Below are 16,085 nucleotides of genomic sequence, written 5' to 3'. Positions count from 1 at the left end.
CACACTTTAAAATCCATCAGATTCTCAGGTGAGCAGATGTCATAATAATACATGGACAGTGTCGTGGGGGAGGAGACGGGACGAAGGTGTGCACGTCGTTCCTTCTCCTTTTCCTCTTTATCCTTGGTTCTCCATCTTCTTTAAAAAAAAAATATATATATATATATATATATATATATATATATTTCCATTGATTTCAGAGAGGAAGGGAGAGGAAGAGAGAGAGAGAAACATCAATGATGAGAGGGAATCATTGATTGGCTGCCTCCTGCACATTAGACCGAGCCTGCAACCCAGGAATGTGCCCTTGAACAGAATCGAACCTGGGACCTTTGGGTCTGCAGGCCGACACTCTACCCACTGAGCCAAACCGGCTAGGGCCTCCATCTTCTCCTTTTGATGTAGAATTAAAGGGGAAGTTACCAGACTGAACAATTTTGAATTGGAGAAAACAATCTTGCAGTATTTTGAGGGAACCCTGTTGTCTTAACTCAATCCTTCACAGTCGGTTAGGGCCCTGGGTCTGTTTGCTAAAGTTGACTGTGTGTGCTGGTATTGTTTTTTCTCTTAGATCACCTCCCTTTCTGAGATTCCATCCTTTCCCTCCGGGGGGGGGCAAACTTTTTGACTCGAGGGCCACAATGGGTTCTTAAACTGGACCGGAGGGCCGGAACAGAAGCATGGATGGAGTGTTTGTGTGAACTAATATAAATTCAAAGTAAACATCATTACATAAAAGGGTACGGTCTTTTTTTTTTTTAGTTTTATTCATTTCAAATGGGCCGGATCCGGCCCGCGGGCCGTAGTTTGCCCACGGCTGCCCTAGACTCTTCTACTTATCCAATTTTCATTCATTTATTAGCAGTTTTTTAAAGAAGCTTTTCCTGTGCCAGAACAATTGCCAGGTCCTGACATAAGACTGTAACAAGATAGAGCCCCTGCCCTTTTTCTCAGAGGACAAGACAGATGTCAGTCAGATGGCACTGTTGGGGCTATAGGGACCCCCCCCCCCGTCCCCCCGGGCAGTCTGAAAAGGCTTCTAAGAGGAGGGGATTCATTTCTCGTAGCTTTTCTATTGTCTCTCATCTTCTGAAGTTACCTATTCCTAGAAGCCCTGCTCTGTTAACTTTTCTTCTCTCTTCCTGTCTCATTTAAAAATAATTTGCTTGTCTATTAAAACAAAATAAAATTTAGACAAAGACATAAATGAGGATTGATCATTTTAAAGGAGAAATAGCAAAAATGATAGGAGCTAGTTAACACACCAGTGTTAATTGGTTTTTAACTGGTAGCTATATTTCTGATGAGAAAAGTCCAAAGGCGACTTACCTCCAATCATAATAAAACTAGAGGCCCGGTGCATGGGTAGGGCCCCTAGGCCTGGCCTGCGACCAGGGCTGGTCAGGGCCTTCCAGCTGCCGGCCGGGGCCTTCCTTCCCTGGCTGCCGGCTGGGGCCTTCATTAGTTTCGCACCACCCCCTGGTGGTCAGTGCATGTCATAGTGAGTGATCGAACTCCTGGTCTCCCAGTTGAACTCCCAAGGGGACACTTTGCATATTATATTAGCCTTTTATATATATAGATAATAGTTAACATTTATGAGCCGTTAGTATGTGTCAGGCATTAAATAATTACTTTATGTTCATTGTATTACAGTGAAATGCACAAATGTGAAAACTCTTAACCCTCACTACTCCTCGCCCTCATTATCACAAGCACCCGGTTCTCTAAAGCAGCGGTTGCCAACTGGTGGTCCGTGAAGTCCGAAAGGTTGGTGACCGCTGCTCTAAAGTGAACTGAAGATGAGTCTGCGAGTGGCTGAGCACAATGAACACCAAGATTAGAACTTTCAGTTCACTGACTTGCAACTCGTGGGAGAATGGGGAGGTGGATATAGTATGATATATATATATATATTCAGTGTTGCAGTTGTCTTGATTTTTATTTTAAAGTCGCAATATATAATTCATTTTGAAATTTCAAATAACTCTGGAAAGAAGGACATCGGATATTTATGTTTTCAAAAACCATATATTTTTAAAATTACATTTATTGGGGTGGCGTTGGTCCACATGAACATACAGGTTTCAGGTGTGGGTTTCTGTGTGGCAGGAGCTGTGTATTGCACTGCGTGCCCACCTCCCAGAGTCAGATCCCCTCCTGTCACCTCATAGTAGGTGCCCTTCTCCGCATCCCCCCTCCAGCCCCTACCACATGCTGCTAGTGTCCGCGCGTGTCCCTTTTATACCCACACACGAGTGAGGTTACAGGGTCTCAGCTTGTTCTGACTGACTTACTGCACTCAGCATCATGTTCTCAGGGTCCATCCATGCTGTTGCAAATGGTGCTGTTTCAGCCTTTCTTATTGCTGAGTAGTATTCCACTGTGTGTTTGACCCAGTAGTTCCTCTCCTGGGTATATATCTGAAAATCTGAAACACGTATTCACAAAGATAGAGGCACCCCTGTGTTTGTTGCAGCATTATTCACTGTGGCCACGGCATGCAAACAGCCACAGTGTCCTGCCATAGAGGACTGGATAAAACCATGATTTTTTTAAAGCTTCCTGAAAAACACTGCTCTTAATCTATTTTGAGGTTCTCTCATTCCTATATTTGTTGTATTCTGTATTAGAAATTTATAAAGAATGCCTTTTTTCTTGTTTTTATGTATTCTTATCCATTCCATTTATAGTTTTTCCTAGTTACTTGAAGGAAGAAACATTAAGCAAAGGAAAATGGTTGATTTTGATGGGCTGTCTTCCCTCTACCCTCAGTCTAATTGACTATTTTGTGGGAGTGGTAAATTCAAATGCTATTTAGTATTTAGTAGTCTCTTGAGTTGAGTGGTAACACATTTTTTTTAATGTTGAAAATCAAATTTCTTGGGGTACAATTTACATAAAATAAGATGTATCCATTTTAGATGTGCAGTTCAGTAAGTTCTGACAAATGAATATACTCATGTAACCATTACCTTAAGTACAGGACATTTCCATCGCCCCAAATTCCTTAATGTTCCTTTGCACTCATTCTCCCCACTCTGCCCCTAGGCAGTCACTAATCTGATTTTTGTTACTATAGTTTAGTTTTGTTTGTATCTGCTGTCCATTGCTCAGCATAATGTTTTTTTGATTAATTTGTTTTTGCATATATGCCTAGTTCTAGTTTTATTTCCTAGTTTGGGGCTTTTATGAATAAAAAACTGTTATGAACATTTGTCTACCATTCTTTATGTACAAAGGAGTTTTCATTTCTCTTGGGAATGAAATTGCTGGGTCAGATATAAATACGTGTTGAAATTTCTGAACTGTTTTTCAAAGTGTACCATTTGACACTCCCAGAGGATGTATGAACATTCGAGTTGCTCCACAGCTGTTGCCAGCACTTGGTATTGTCACTCCTGTTTTTAGCCATTTCAGTTAGTGTATATGGCATCTCAGTGTGATTTTAATTGACATTTTTCTGATGACTGCAGATACTGAGCACCTTTGCATGTGCTTATCACGCATTGGTATTTCTTTCTTTGTGATTTGTTTATTCAAATCTTTTGTCCCTTTTAAAGCAGCGGTTGCCAACTGGCAGTGCTTTAAACTACCAGTTTAAATGTTGGTTTCACTTACCACATCATTCTAAAAGGGAAAAAAAGTCCTTTTTTTTAAAAAAAAGTCTTACATTTTTAAATTGTAGAGTTTTTTTAAATATGTTATTGGATATAAACTTACATATTTGTTTTGTGAATATTTTCTCCCAGTCTTTGGCTTGCCTTTTCATTTTCTTAGTGTCTTTTAGAAGAGCAGATGTTCTAAATTTTTAGTTCAATTTACTAGTTTTTTTTCTTTTCTAGTTGGTACATTTTGCATCCTCAACTATCTCTGCCTACCCTAAGGTCTTGGAGATTTTTTTCTGTGTTTTCTCATGAAATATTTTAGCTTCATGTTTAGGTCCATGATCTGCTTAAGTTAAATTTTATATAGGGTTATGAGTTAAAATTTAAGGTTCATATTTTTCATGCTGGCATCTAGTTATTTCCTTTCATCTGCAGTAGCTCAAATACTTGTGACATTCCATTAACAGCAAGAAATATATATAGAAATATGCAGTCTTTAACATACTCTTTGTTTTGTAAAAGATCATGGCTCTGTATAAAAATTTTTATTTTGAAGAATATTTTCTAACCATTGTTATACCTGCTGTTTTACAGCTGTTTATATATTGATTTTTATATGTTTTTATTGATTTTAAAGAGGAAGGGAGAGGGATAGAAACATCCATTGGCTGCCTCCTGAACGCCCCCTACTGGGGATTAAGCCACAACTTGGATTTGTGCCCTGACTTGGAATCTAACCAGTGACCTCTGATGCATGAGATGATGCTCAACTAACTGAGCCACACCAGCTAGGGCTGTATATTGATTTTTGGTGAAATGATTAGATTCTGTAAAACTGAAAGTATGTATTAAGTCTTTGGTTAACACAGAGTTGAGGATCTTCATATCTGATCCATAATAAAAGAGCTGGGCACTAACCAGGCTTCTTCTGTTGTGGGACATCCCTATCCTCTGACGGGGTCCTCTTCCTCTCACCCTGCCTTGACAATTTCCATTTGCTGTTTAACTGGAAGGAAAATAAATGCTCCTGGAGGAATCAGGTCAGTATATGAAAGAGATAAAAGAGTTGGTTGACCTCACAGATTCTTTATCTTTTCTACTTTTTTCTCTTTTCTATTTATTTTTTCTTTGAGCCAAGGTTTTCTGCCCTTTGCAGCTTTCCCTTTTTTCTCTTTCTTTTGGGAGAAAAGCTGCAGGCGCTCTGCAAGCACCTCCTTTATATAGTCTGTGTTTCTGAGTATATTTCCCTGAGAGTGAAATTGGATTTCTCTAGAATTTACTATGGGTTGCTTCTAGCTTAATGTCCCAAAATGTTTTGGTTGTTGTTGTTTTTTGGGGAGTGGGGGGGTTGGTGGTTAAGAGCACCAAAACACAGGGTGGTAGGGGAGGATTTTATGTTACGAATAATAGCACAGATGTCTCCTCTCTAATACCCTCTCTTTCCCGTTTGCCAGAGCTGTTGTTCATCTCGGGCCCATTCTACGCTGCCTCTCCAGTGAGAGACCTATATATAGATATATATGGCTTTGTGATGTTCTTATGTTTGTTTTGTTCATGGGTTAGTGCTCTTATTTTATATACTAGAGGCCCGATGCATGAAATTCGTGCAAGAGTAGGCCTTCCTTACCCCGGCTGCTGGCACCGGCTTCCCTCCAGCACCCAGGACCCAGGCTTCCCCGTGGCCGCCAGCAGGCACTCGGCACCCGGGACCCGGGCTTCTCTCGCAGCCCTGGCTTCGTCCGGAAGGTCATCCGGTCTAATTAGCATATTACGCTTTTATTATTATAGATGGGTTTCATGTGCTACCTTGTATTTCTCCATAAAGAATACAGTTCATTGCTACTATGTAATTATTATCCTTTTTCTCTTTGTTTCTCTCTTCCTTCTCTCTGTCCTGTGGTTCCTGTGCAGGTCTTGTTCAGCGCTGTGTGATCATCCAGAAGGGTGACAATGGATTTGGGCTGACGGTCAGTGGAGACAACCCAGTCTTCGTACAGTCTGTCAAAGAAGGCAAGGCATTTTAAAACTGTCTTGTCACTCGAGAGCAGAGTAAGAACAGAAAAGTATAAATAAAATCTATTGCACAGAATGACACAGCCATATACAGTGCAGGTTATGTAACCTGTGGTGCTAGATTTGTTTTCAGTGTCATAGTTTTAGGCATGAATTCCCCCCAAGTTGATTTTCTTTGCACTTTATATATAGTTTTAGAAATCATAATACTCTTTTCGTGATACTTTATGCATCATCACTTATAGAGGTTTGTTGAATATTATTTCTTTAGAGTTGTTTGGTAGAGACAGATTAAGCAGATGGTTATAGGCTCAAAAATATCTTATTTTTTTTCCAAAACAACAACAACCATATCTTTTACTGCTATTACCATATAAGATATACTTACTTCATGTTGGGTGCTGTAATTTGAGGTAGTATTTTTTTATTCTCATTTTATAGGTGATATTGAGGCTTAGAGTAAAAAAACATAAAATCAGTACAAGGTCACACAACTAGTGAGTGGCTGGGGCCACATTTGAACCTAAGTCTGACTTTACAGCCCATGATCATAAGCACTTTATTATGCTCCTCTCTTTCAAAAACATTGTCAATCAATGCAAATGAGTTACATTTTAATTAATTAGTTTCTCTTACAGATGGAGCAGCCATGCGGGCTGGAGTACAGACAGGTGATCGAATCATCAAGGTAAGGAAACGACTACTATAGAATTTATGGTAGAATTAAAAAAAAAACCATCTATTAGCCATATTTTTATTTTTTTCACTTGGATTTTTGTAAAATGCAGCACATTACGTATGTTGGATTTGTGGGCTATAAAAACTCACTTAAAAAAATTAATATTACCCTATACTGAAAGGCATAAAAAGGGCTTGAATAAATGGAGTCATATATGTTCCTGGGTAGGAATGTAATTCACTGTTGTAAAGATCATTTCTCTCCATATTATTTTTTAACAAGTAATTCTCATTAAAATATACTATTAGAATTGGGGAGGTATGCTATTACTTGTCTGATTATTCTTTCAAATGAACTTTACAAAGGTCTGAGAATCGCTAATGAAAAAAGTGTTCTGTGTGTGGGTTTGTGTGAGGTGACAGGGGTGGATTAATGAAGGCAGTGGCCCTGGTCTGGTGTGGGTCTATCGGTGGAACAGAGAGCCCAGAGCAGCCTTGAATCTGACCAGGAGGGAAGAATGGGTTAGTTAGTAATGACGCTTGAGATACTTGACTCATTTGATTTCTTGAAACAAAATTACTACCCAGGAAAAGACACCATGAACATACTTACAAAGAACAATCTGGAAAAAATACTTGAAACATATTGCAGAGTATATCCTTAATTATAAGGAGCACTTTTCAATTACTAAGAAAAGAATAAACTAATAGAAAAATGGGCAAATAATTTTATCAGGCAATTCCCCAAAGTAATGGAAATAAGTAATATATTAATAAGAATATGTCCAACCTCACTACTAAATTAAAGATACGTGAAAATATATTTGGTTGTCAGAAATTTTAAAGATTGATACTACGTATTAGGTATTGTTTGGGTATGGTAAAATAGCTACTCTCATAAGCTAGTCATGAGTCTAAATTAGGTAAAATCTGGATGGAAATTTGTGAATATGTATAAAAAATTATATACTCTAAGTAAGTATATTACCTTTGACCAGCAATTTTGCTTTTAGGAATATATCTAAAGAAATAAGTGTACAGCCCTGAAATGTGTACAGGGAAATTCATTTTAGCTTCATCATATTGACAACTTATAAACAACCTAAATATGCATAAACTGAGAGCTAGAGAAATAAATTACATTTTATCTGCAGCTTTGAAGAATGTGTATACTTCTAATGAAAGATATACAAAATACAGTGAAAAGTATTTCTTTACAGAAAAAGACAGTAATACTTTATGTTTTGTGCGTCTGTGTATGTGGTGTGTATATGCTAGGATAGTGTCCAGGATTAAACGTCATGATTACCAGAGGTGGTCTCTGGCGGTCATGATGAGTGTACCTGTACTGCTGTCTTATACACTGATAGTATTTTAACTTATCAAAATCAGAGAAAAATTAGTTTTAATGTTAGATCCCTGTTTGATATTTTTACCTTACTTTGTTTTGTTCAGTGGAGACTTTGGATAATATTTCCTACATGTAGCCTCTCTGAAAATACTTTCTTTGTAAAAATTAGGTCATAATTGGGAAACTAAAAGTAAGTTGAATATTATTTTGGAAATAATTTTTTTATCTTTTAACAATGCATTATGATTTTAACAAATCACTGAATTTATAATTAAAGGCAAAGAGATATTTTCTATTTGCAAGAGCCCTCCACTGTCTAGGCTGGTAAATCTGTGGTAAGTTATGTTCCATGATCTGTCATGGTGAATATGCTGCAAGGCCCTTTCAGTCAGGCCTGGTTTTGTATTCACGTTCATTTTGTTGCCGAGTATATCTTATGGGACAGCAGTAAAAGTGAATATTGAATCATGCATATTCATGTTTTAGTATATACATAGCCCCATCTCCTATATTATAATTGATTGTGCCAGGCATAGTAATTCCTGAGATCCGTTCACCCACGCGTCTGTAGAGTGTATCTGACATGCACTGTGTTCATTTTCTTGCAGGTGAATGGGACTCTGGTGACCCATTCCAACCATTTGGAGGTGGTCAAGTTAATCAAATGTAGGTGAATGTTACCGTTGTGCTTTCTGAAACCCTGAAGCAAGGGCCAGCAAACACGTTCTGTGATAGATCAGATAGTAAATATTTTAGGCTTTGTGGGCCCCATGGTTTACAATGTGACTTAGTCATTGTAGCACAAAAACAGCCCTGTACAGTATGTAAATGAATGGGTGTGGCTGGGTTTCAATAAAGCTTTATTTGCCAAAATAGTTTGTGGGCTAGGTTAAGCTGCTTGGCTATAGTTTGATAAGTCCTGCATTAAAGGAAAGTCTGAGGTGAAAATTCTTAACCAAATACTTCTTTCCTGTCACTTCATAGATATGGTTGGTTATGCTGTCCTTGTCATCTTGGTAATATTGAAAGCATATATTTGAAAGAAATGTCTAAGCCACCTGAGAGGGGGGAAGATTGGACACAATGGCCTACATCAGTCGTCGGCAAACCTCGACTCGCGAGCCACATGTGGCTCTTTGGCCCCTGAGTGTGGCTCTTCCACAAAATACCGACTTCTGCGCATGGGCCACGAAGTTTCAATTGCACTGTACGGGCGCGCCCGCACGTGGTATTTTGTGGAAGAGCCACACTCAAGGGGCTGAAGAGCCGCATGTGGCTCGCCAGCTGCAGTTTGCCGACCATGGGCCTAGGTGGACGGAAACCCTTAAAAAAAAGTATATACTTAAAATTCCCCCAAATGATAGTACTTATGACCATTAAGTGTAAAAATAAAACCTTTTTAGCATCTCAAACATGGTGAAATAACTGATAGTGAGTTCCATAGCTAGTGTTAAATTGCCAAAAATATTGTGAAAAACTATACATTTAAAAGTTCTATTGAAAAGTCTAAGAGAAAGATTTTTGTCATTTAAAGATCAGTTACCTAAATAAGTTATTTACTTGGAAAGTCTCATTTCTTCTTCATGCTAGATAACTAAATAATGTCTTCTGTTGAGTCTTTCTGGTCATGGTTAATTTTGCTTTCTGTCTTCTCCAAATATATATATGTCTTATGGTGTAACAGACTTTATCTATTTATTGTTGAGAGTATTACACAAGGTCCCCCATTGCCCCCTCCACCCTGGTCCGCACCCCACCAGGCCTTCAGCACACTATGGTCTGTGTCCATGGGTTATGTATAGATGTTTACAAGTTCTTTGGTTGATCTCTGCCTGCCAACCCTCCACCCTTCCCTCTGAGATCCATCAGTGTGTGCCATGCGTCTCAGTTCCTGGATCTATTTTGTTTGTTGGTTTATTCTATTCATTAGATTCTATATGAGTGGGATCACATGATACTTGTCTTTCTCTGACTGGCTTATTTGCTTAGCATAATGCTCTCCAGGTCCCTCCAGGCTGTCTCAAAGGGTAAAAGATTCTTCTTTTTCATAGCTACATTAAAGGCCCAGTGCACGAATTTGTGCACCAGTGGGGGGTCCCTCAGCCTGGGCCATCTCGCCAAGTCCCGATTGGGCTGGCCAGGGTGGGATGTGGGAGGTTGGCTCCAGGGCATGTCCAGCCCGTCTCACTCAGTCCCAATCGGCTGGATCCCAGCAGCAAGCTAACCTACAGGTTGGAGTGTCTGCCCCCTGGTGGTCAGTGCACATCACAGTGAGCGGTTGAGCGGCCTTAGCATATTATTAGCATACTAGAAGCCTGGTGCACGAAATTTCTGCATTGGAGAGCAGGTCCCTCAGCCCAGCCTGCACTCTCTCACAGTCTGGGACCCCTCGGGGGATGTAGCACAGGGAGTGCAGCATGCCCTGGAGCCCTCCTGTGGTCCCTCCCCAGCTGGCCAACCTCCTACGTCCCTCCCTGTGCCAAGCAGCAGGCAGCCAGGAAGGAGCCTGAATTGGGGCCAGGCGCCACTCGCACCCACCCTGGCCTGCTGCGCCTGCTGCTGCAGAGTCTGGAGAGACTCGCAACATCATGGCAGCTGCGCTCGCCAGCCATGAGCCCAGCTTCTGGCTGAGCGGTGCTCCCCCTGTGGGAGTGCACTGACCACCAGGGGGCAGTTCCTGCGCCTGCCCCGGTGGTCAGTGCATGTCATAGCAACCAGTCGTTCTAGTCATTCCACTGTAATGGTCGCTTAGGCTTTTATTATATAGGCTAGAGGCCTGGTGCATGAATTCATGCACCAGTGGAGTCCCTTGGCCTGGCCTGCAGGATTGGGCCAAAACTGGCTCTCCAACATCCCCCAAGGGGTCCCGGATTGCAAGAGGGCACGGGCCAGGCCAAGGGACCCCACCAGTGCACAATCAGGAGGTTGACCAGCTGGGGAGGGACCGTAGGAGGGCTCCAGGGCATGTCCAACCCGTCTCGCTTAGTCCCAATTGGCCGGACTCTAGCAGCAAGCTAACCTACTGGTCAGAGCGTCTGCCCCCTGGTGGTCAGTGCACTTCATAGCAACTGGTTGACCGGTTGACTGTCTGCCCCCTGGTGGTCAGTGCACATCATAGCAAGTGGTTGAGCAGCCTTAGCATATAATTAACACATTACACTTTGATTGGTTGAACAGACGACTGGATGACTGGACACTTAGCATATTAGGCTTTTGTTATATAGGGATAGTATTATATTATGTAAATGTACTACAGTTTTTTTTATTCACTCATCTACTGATGGGCACTTGGGCTGTTTCCAGATCTTAGCTATTATAAATTGTGCTGCTATGAACATAGGGGTGCTTATATTCTTTTTGTTTGGTGTTTCGGGGTTCTTAGGATATATTCCTAAAAGTGGGATCACTGAGTCAAATGATAGTTCTATTTTTAGTTTTTTGAGGGAACTCCATACTGTTTTCCATAGTGGCTGCACTAGTCTGCATTCTCTTTTCTCCACATCCTCGCCAGCATTTGTTGTTTCTTGATTTATTGATGGCAGCCATTCTTGGTAACACTGGCATGTGAGTGATGACTTATTGTTGTTTTAATTTGTATCTCTCTGATGATTAGTGACACTGAGCATTTTCTCATGTCTCGTTCCCGTCCATATGTCCCCTTTGGAGAAATGTCTGACCTTTGCCCATTTTTTAAATTGGATTGTTTGTCTTTCTTTTGTTGAGTTGTATGAGTTCTTTATATATTTTGGAAATTAACCCCTATGAGATGTATCATTGGTAAATATGTTCTCCCATACAATGGGTTCCTTTTGCATTTTGAGGATGGTTTCTTTAGCTGTACAGAAACTTTATAGTTTGATGTAGTGCTATTTATGATTTTTTTTTTCTCTTGCCATAGGAGATGTTTCTGTGAAAATTCTGTTACATGAGATGTCTAAGATTTTGCGGCCTATGCTTTCTCCTAAGATTTTTATGGTTTCATGACTTACAATTAAGTCTTTTATCCATGTGGAGTTCATTCTAGTGTATGGCTTAAGTTGGTGGTCTGGTTTCATATTTTTGCATGTACCTGCACAGTTTTCCCAACACTATTTATTCAAGAGACTGCCTTTACTCCAGTGTATGCTCTTGCCTCCTTTGTCAACTATTAAATGAGCATAAAGGCTTGGGTCAGTTTCTGTTCCGTTCCATTGATCTCTATGCCTGTTCTTGTGCCAGTGCCAGGCCAGTACTCTGGCTTTGTAGTGTAGCTTGACATCCGGTATTGTGATCCCTCCAGCTTTGTTTTTCTTTCTCAAGTGTGTGAGGGTTATTTGGGTTTTTTGTTTTTTTGGGTTTTTTTTTGGTTCCATATAAATTTTGGGATTGTTCTTGATCTATGAACCTTGGTATTTTAATAGGGAGTGCATTGAATCTATAGATTGATTTGGGTGGTATGGACATTTTAATGATGTTAATTTTACCAATCCATGAACACTGAATATGGTTGCACTTGTTTGTATCTTCCTCTGTTTCTTTTTTCAGTGTCCTATAGTTTTCTTAGTATAGGTCTATTATGCCCTTGGTTAAGTTTATTCCTGTTACCTTATTTTTTTAGTTGCAGTGGTAAAAGGGATTTTTTTTTAGTTTCTAAATCAGAGATCATTATTTGTATATTAAAATGCCATTGAGCCCTAGCTGGTTTTGCTCAGTGGATAGAACATCGGCTTGTGGACTGAAGAGTCCCAGGTTCGATTCCGGTCAGGGGCACATGCCTGGGTTGTGGTCTCAATCTCTAGTCGGGGGTGTGCAGGAGGCAGCCGATCAATGAATCTCTCTCATCATTGATGTTTCTATCTATCTCTCCCGCTCCCTTTCTCTCTGAAATCAATAAAAATATATTTTTAAAAAATGCCATTGATATCTGGATATGAATTTTATATCCTGCTACTTTGACAAATTCACTTATTAACTCTAGTAGTTGTTTTTTGTTCGTTTATTTTGGATTCTGTAGTCTTTGCTGTGTAGAATATCAGGTCATCTTATGAAATAAAAGGCTATTATGCAAATCGACCAAACAATGGAATGACCATCACTATGACATGCACTGACTACCAGGGGGCAGACGCTCAATGCAGGAGCTGCCCCCTGGTGGTCAGTGTGCTCCCACAGGGGGAGCGCTGCTCAGCTACAAGCCGGGCTCATGGATGGCAAAGTGCAGCTGTGTGGCGGGAGCCTCTCCTGCCTCCACGGCAGTGCTAAGGACCCCTTGGGGGATGTCCTACTGCCGGCTTATGGTTTCTCACAGTATTTTTTTTAGAATACTTTGAATAGTATTTTTTAGAATACTTTGAATTTCTATGGTGTCAGTTGTTCAACTCTTTCATTTCTGATTCTGTTTATTTGAGCCCTCTCTGTTTTTTGATGAGTCTAGCTAAAGGTTCATCAATCTTGTTTATCTTTTCAAAGAACTAGCTCTAGGTTTCATTGCTCTTTTTGTTTTGTTTTGTTTTGTTTTTAGTTTCTATGTCATTTATTTTTGCTTTGATCTTTATTTGTTCCTTCCGTCTACCTACTTTGGGCTTTTCTTATTGTTCTCTTTCTGATCCTTTTATTTATAAGGTAAAATAGTTTATGAGTCCTTTTTCTTGTTTCTTGAGGTGGGCCTGTATTGCTATGAACTTCCCTCTCAGGACTGCTTTCACTGTGTCACGTAGATTTTGTGTTGTTGTGTGTTCGTTTTTATTTGTTTCCAGGATGCTTTTGATTTCTTGCTTGAGCTCATTGGTAACACATTCATTGTTTAATAATATGCTATTTAGCCTCCACGTGTTTGATTGTTTTTGATTTTTTTTATTGTAGTTGACATCTAGTCTCATGCCATTGTGATCCAAGAAGATGTTTGATATGATATCAATCTTCTTGAACTTGTAGAGACTTACATTGTGTCCTAACATGTGTCTGCCTTTGAGAAAGTCTCTTGTGCACTTGAGAAGAACGTATATTTTGCTGTTTTTTGGTGAAATGTTCTGTAAATGTCAATTAAATACATTTGATGTAGTGAGTCATTTAAAGTCGTTCTTTCCTTGTTGGTTTTTTGTTTGGAAGATATATCAGGTGATGTTGGTGGGGTGTTAAAGTAATGCTGTTGATCTCTCCCTTAAAGTCCTCCAAGAGCTTTTTTATATATTTAGGTGCTCCTATATTGAGTGTATATATGTTTACCAGGGTTATATCATCTTGTTGGATCAATCCCTTTAGTACTGTGAAGTGACCTTCTTTGTCTTTTGTTATAGCCTTTGCTTTGAAGTCTATTTTGCCATATATAAGTATTGTACTTATGTTTTTCTTTATGTTTCCATATGCATGGAAATTTTTCTCATCACTTTTATTCTGGTTGCACTTTTTATTCTGAGATCTATCTCTTATAGACATTATTCATATCCATCATGTATTCTTATTCATCTCCCCTATGTCTTTTGATTGGAGCATTTAATCCATTTATATTTAAGGTTATTAGAGATAGGTACTTATTTCTTGTCATTTTTATTCTTTATGGCTATGGTCCTCGCTTCATTCTATTTCTTCTTACAGAAATCTCTTTAGCATTTCTTGCATTGTTGGTTTGGTGGTGGTAAACTTCTTTAGCCTTTTTTTGGGGGGGGCGGGGTCTGGGAAGCTCTTTATTTCACCTTCAATTTTGTATAATAGCCTTGCTAGATAGAATAGTCTGGGTTTTAGATCCTTGCTATTCATTCCTTTCAATATTTCATGCCATTCCCTTCTGGCCTATAGTGTTTCTATTGAGAAATCATTTGAGAGCCTTATGGGAGCTCCCTTGTAGATCACTGACTATCTCTCTCTTGCTGCCCTTGAGATTATCTCTTTGTCTTTAACGTTTGCTATTTTAATTATGATGTGCCTTGGAGTGAGTTTCTTTGGGTTCATATTGATTGGTACTTTCTGTGCTTCCTGAACTTGTGTGGCTTTTTCCTTCACCAGGTTAGGGATGTTTTCTATTATTATTTCTCTAAACCAGTTATGTATCCCTTGCTCACTATCTTCTCCCTTTAGTAACCCTATGATGTGGATGTTGTTCCATTTGATGGTGTCCCTGAGTTCCCTTAAACTGTCCTCATGCTTAGGTATTTTTTCTTTTTGCTGCTCTGATTGAGTATTTTTTTCCTATCTTGTCTTCTCATTCACTTAGTCTATCCTCTGCTTCATCAAGCCTGCTTTAATTCCTTCTAGTGTATTTTTTTCTATTTATTTATTTATTTATTTATTTATTTTTAATTAAATCTTTATTGTTCAGATTATTACATTTGTTCCTCTTTTTTCCCCCCATAACTCCCCTCCTCCCAGTTCCCACCCCACCCTCTGCCCTCACTCCCCACCCACTGTCCTCATCCATAGGTGCACGATTTTTGTCCAGTCTCTTCCCACATCTCCCACACCCCTTTCCCCTCCAAGAATAGTCAGTCCATTCCCTTTCTATGTCCCTGATTCTATTATAATCACCAGTTCATTCTGTACATCAGATTATTTATTCACTTGATTTTTAGATTCACTTGTTGATAGATGCATATTTGTTGTTCATAATTTGTATCTTTACCTTTTTCTTCTTCTTCCTCTTCTTAAAGGATACCTTTCAGCATTTCATATAATACTGGTTTGGTGGTGATGAACTCCTTTAGCTTTTCCTTATCTGTGAAGCTCTTTATCTGACCTTCAATTCTGAATGATAGCTTTGCTGGATAAAGTACTCTTGGTTGTAGGTTCTTGGTATTCATCACTTTGAATATTTCTTGCCACTCCCTTCTGTTGAGAAATCAGCTGACACTCGTATGGGTATTCCCTTGTAGGTAACTGGGTTTCTTTCTCTTGCTGCTTTTAAGATTCTCTCTTTGTCTTTTGCTCTTGGCATTTTAATTATGATGTGTCTTGGTGTGGTCCTCTTTGGATCCCTTTTGTTTGGGGTTCTCTGCGCTTCCTGGACCTGTAAGTCTATTTCTTTCACCAGGTGGGGGAAGTTTTCTGTCATTATTTCTTCAAATAGGTTTTCAATATCTTGCTCTCTCTCATCTTCTGGTACCCCTATAATTCTGATGTTGGTACGCTTGAAGCTGTCCCAGAGGCTCCTTACACTATCTTCATATTTTTGGATTCTTTTTTCATTTTGCGTTTCCTGTTGGGTGTTTTTTGCTTCTTTGCATTTCAAATCTTTGACTTGATTCTTGCGCTCCTCTGGTCTGCTGTTGGGTGTCTGTATAATATTCTTTATTTCAGTCAGTGTATGCTTAATTTCTAGTTGGTTCTTTATCACAACATCGAGGGTCTCATTAGATTTCTTGTAGATCTCATTAAGCTTATCGGCAGTTTCTAGAAAATTATTGAAAGACCTTAAAAGTGCGGTTTTGAGCTCTATATCCTCCATTTCTGTCATGTTTCTTTGT

General features: G+C 39.6%; 1 protein-coding gene across 1 annotated transcript in view; it reads left to right on the top strand.

The window, feature by feature from the left end:
• ARHGEF12 (Rho guanine nucleotide exchange factor 12) overlaps positions 1 to 16,085 on the top strand; it is a 169,256-nt gene that overhangs the window by 42,273 nt on the left and 110,898 nt on the right. Inside the window, exons 5-7 of the mRNA XM_023746315.1 lie at positions 5,520 to 5,618; positions 6,260 to 6,309; positions 8,259 to 8,316. Coding sequence (XP_023602083.1) covers positions 5,520 to 5,618; positions 6,260 to 6,309; positions 8,259 to 8,316 — 207 coding nt within the window. The remainder of the gene's footprint in view (positions 1 to 5,519; positions 5,619 to 6,259; positions 6,310 to 8,258; positions 8,317 to 16,085) is intronic.

This window comes from Myotis lucifugus, unplaced genomic scaffold, assembly GCF_000147115.1.
Source record: "Myotis lucifugus unplaced genomic scaffold, Myoluc2.0 scaffold_654, whole genome shotgun sequence".
Lineage (NCBI taxonomy): Eukaryota > Metazoa > Chordata > Mammalia > Chiroptera > Vespertilionidae > Myotis > Myotis lucifugus.
The sequence above is the reverse complement of the archived record's forward strand: the minus strand, read 5'-3'. Positions and strand labels throughout refer to the sequence as shown.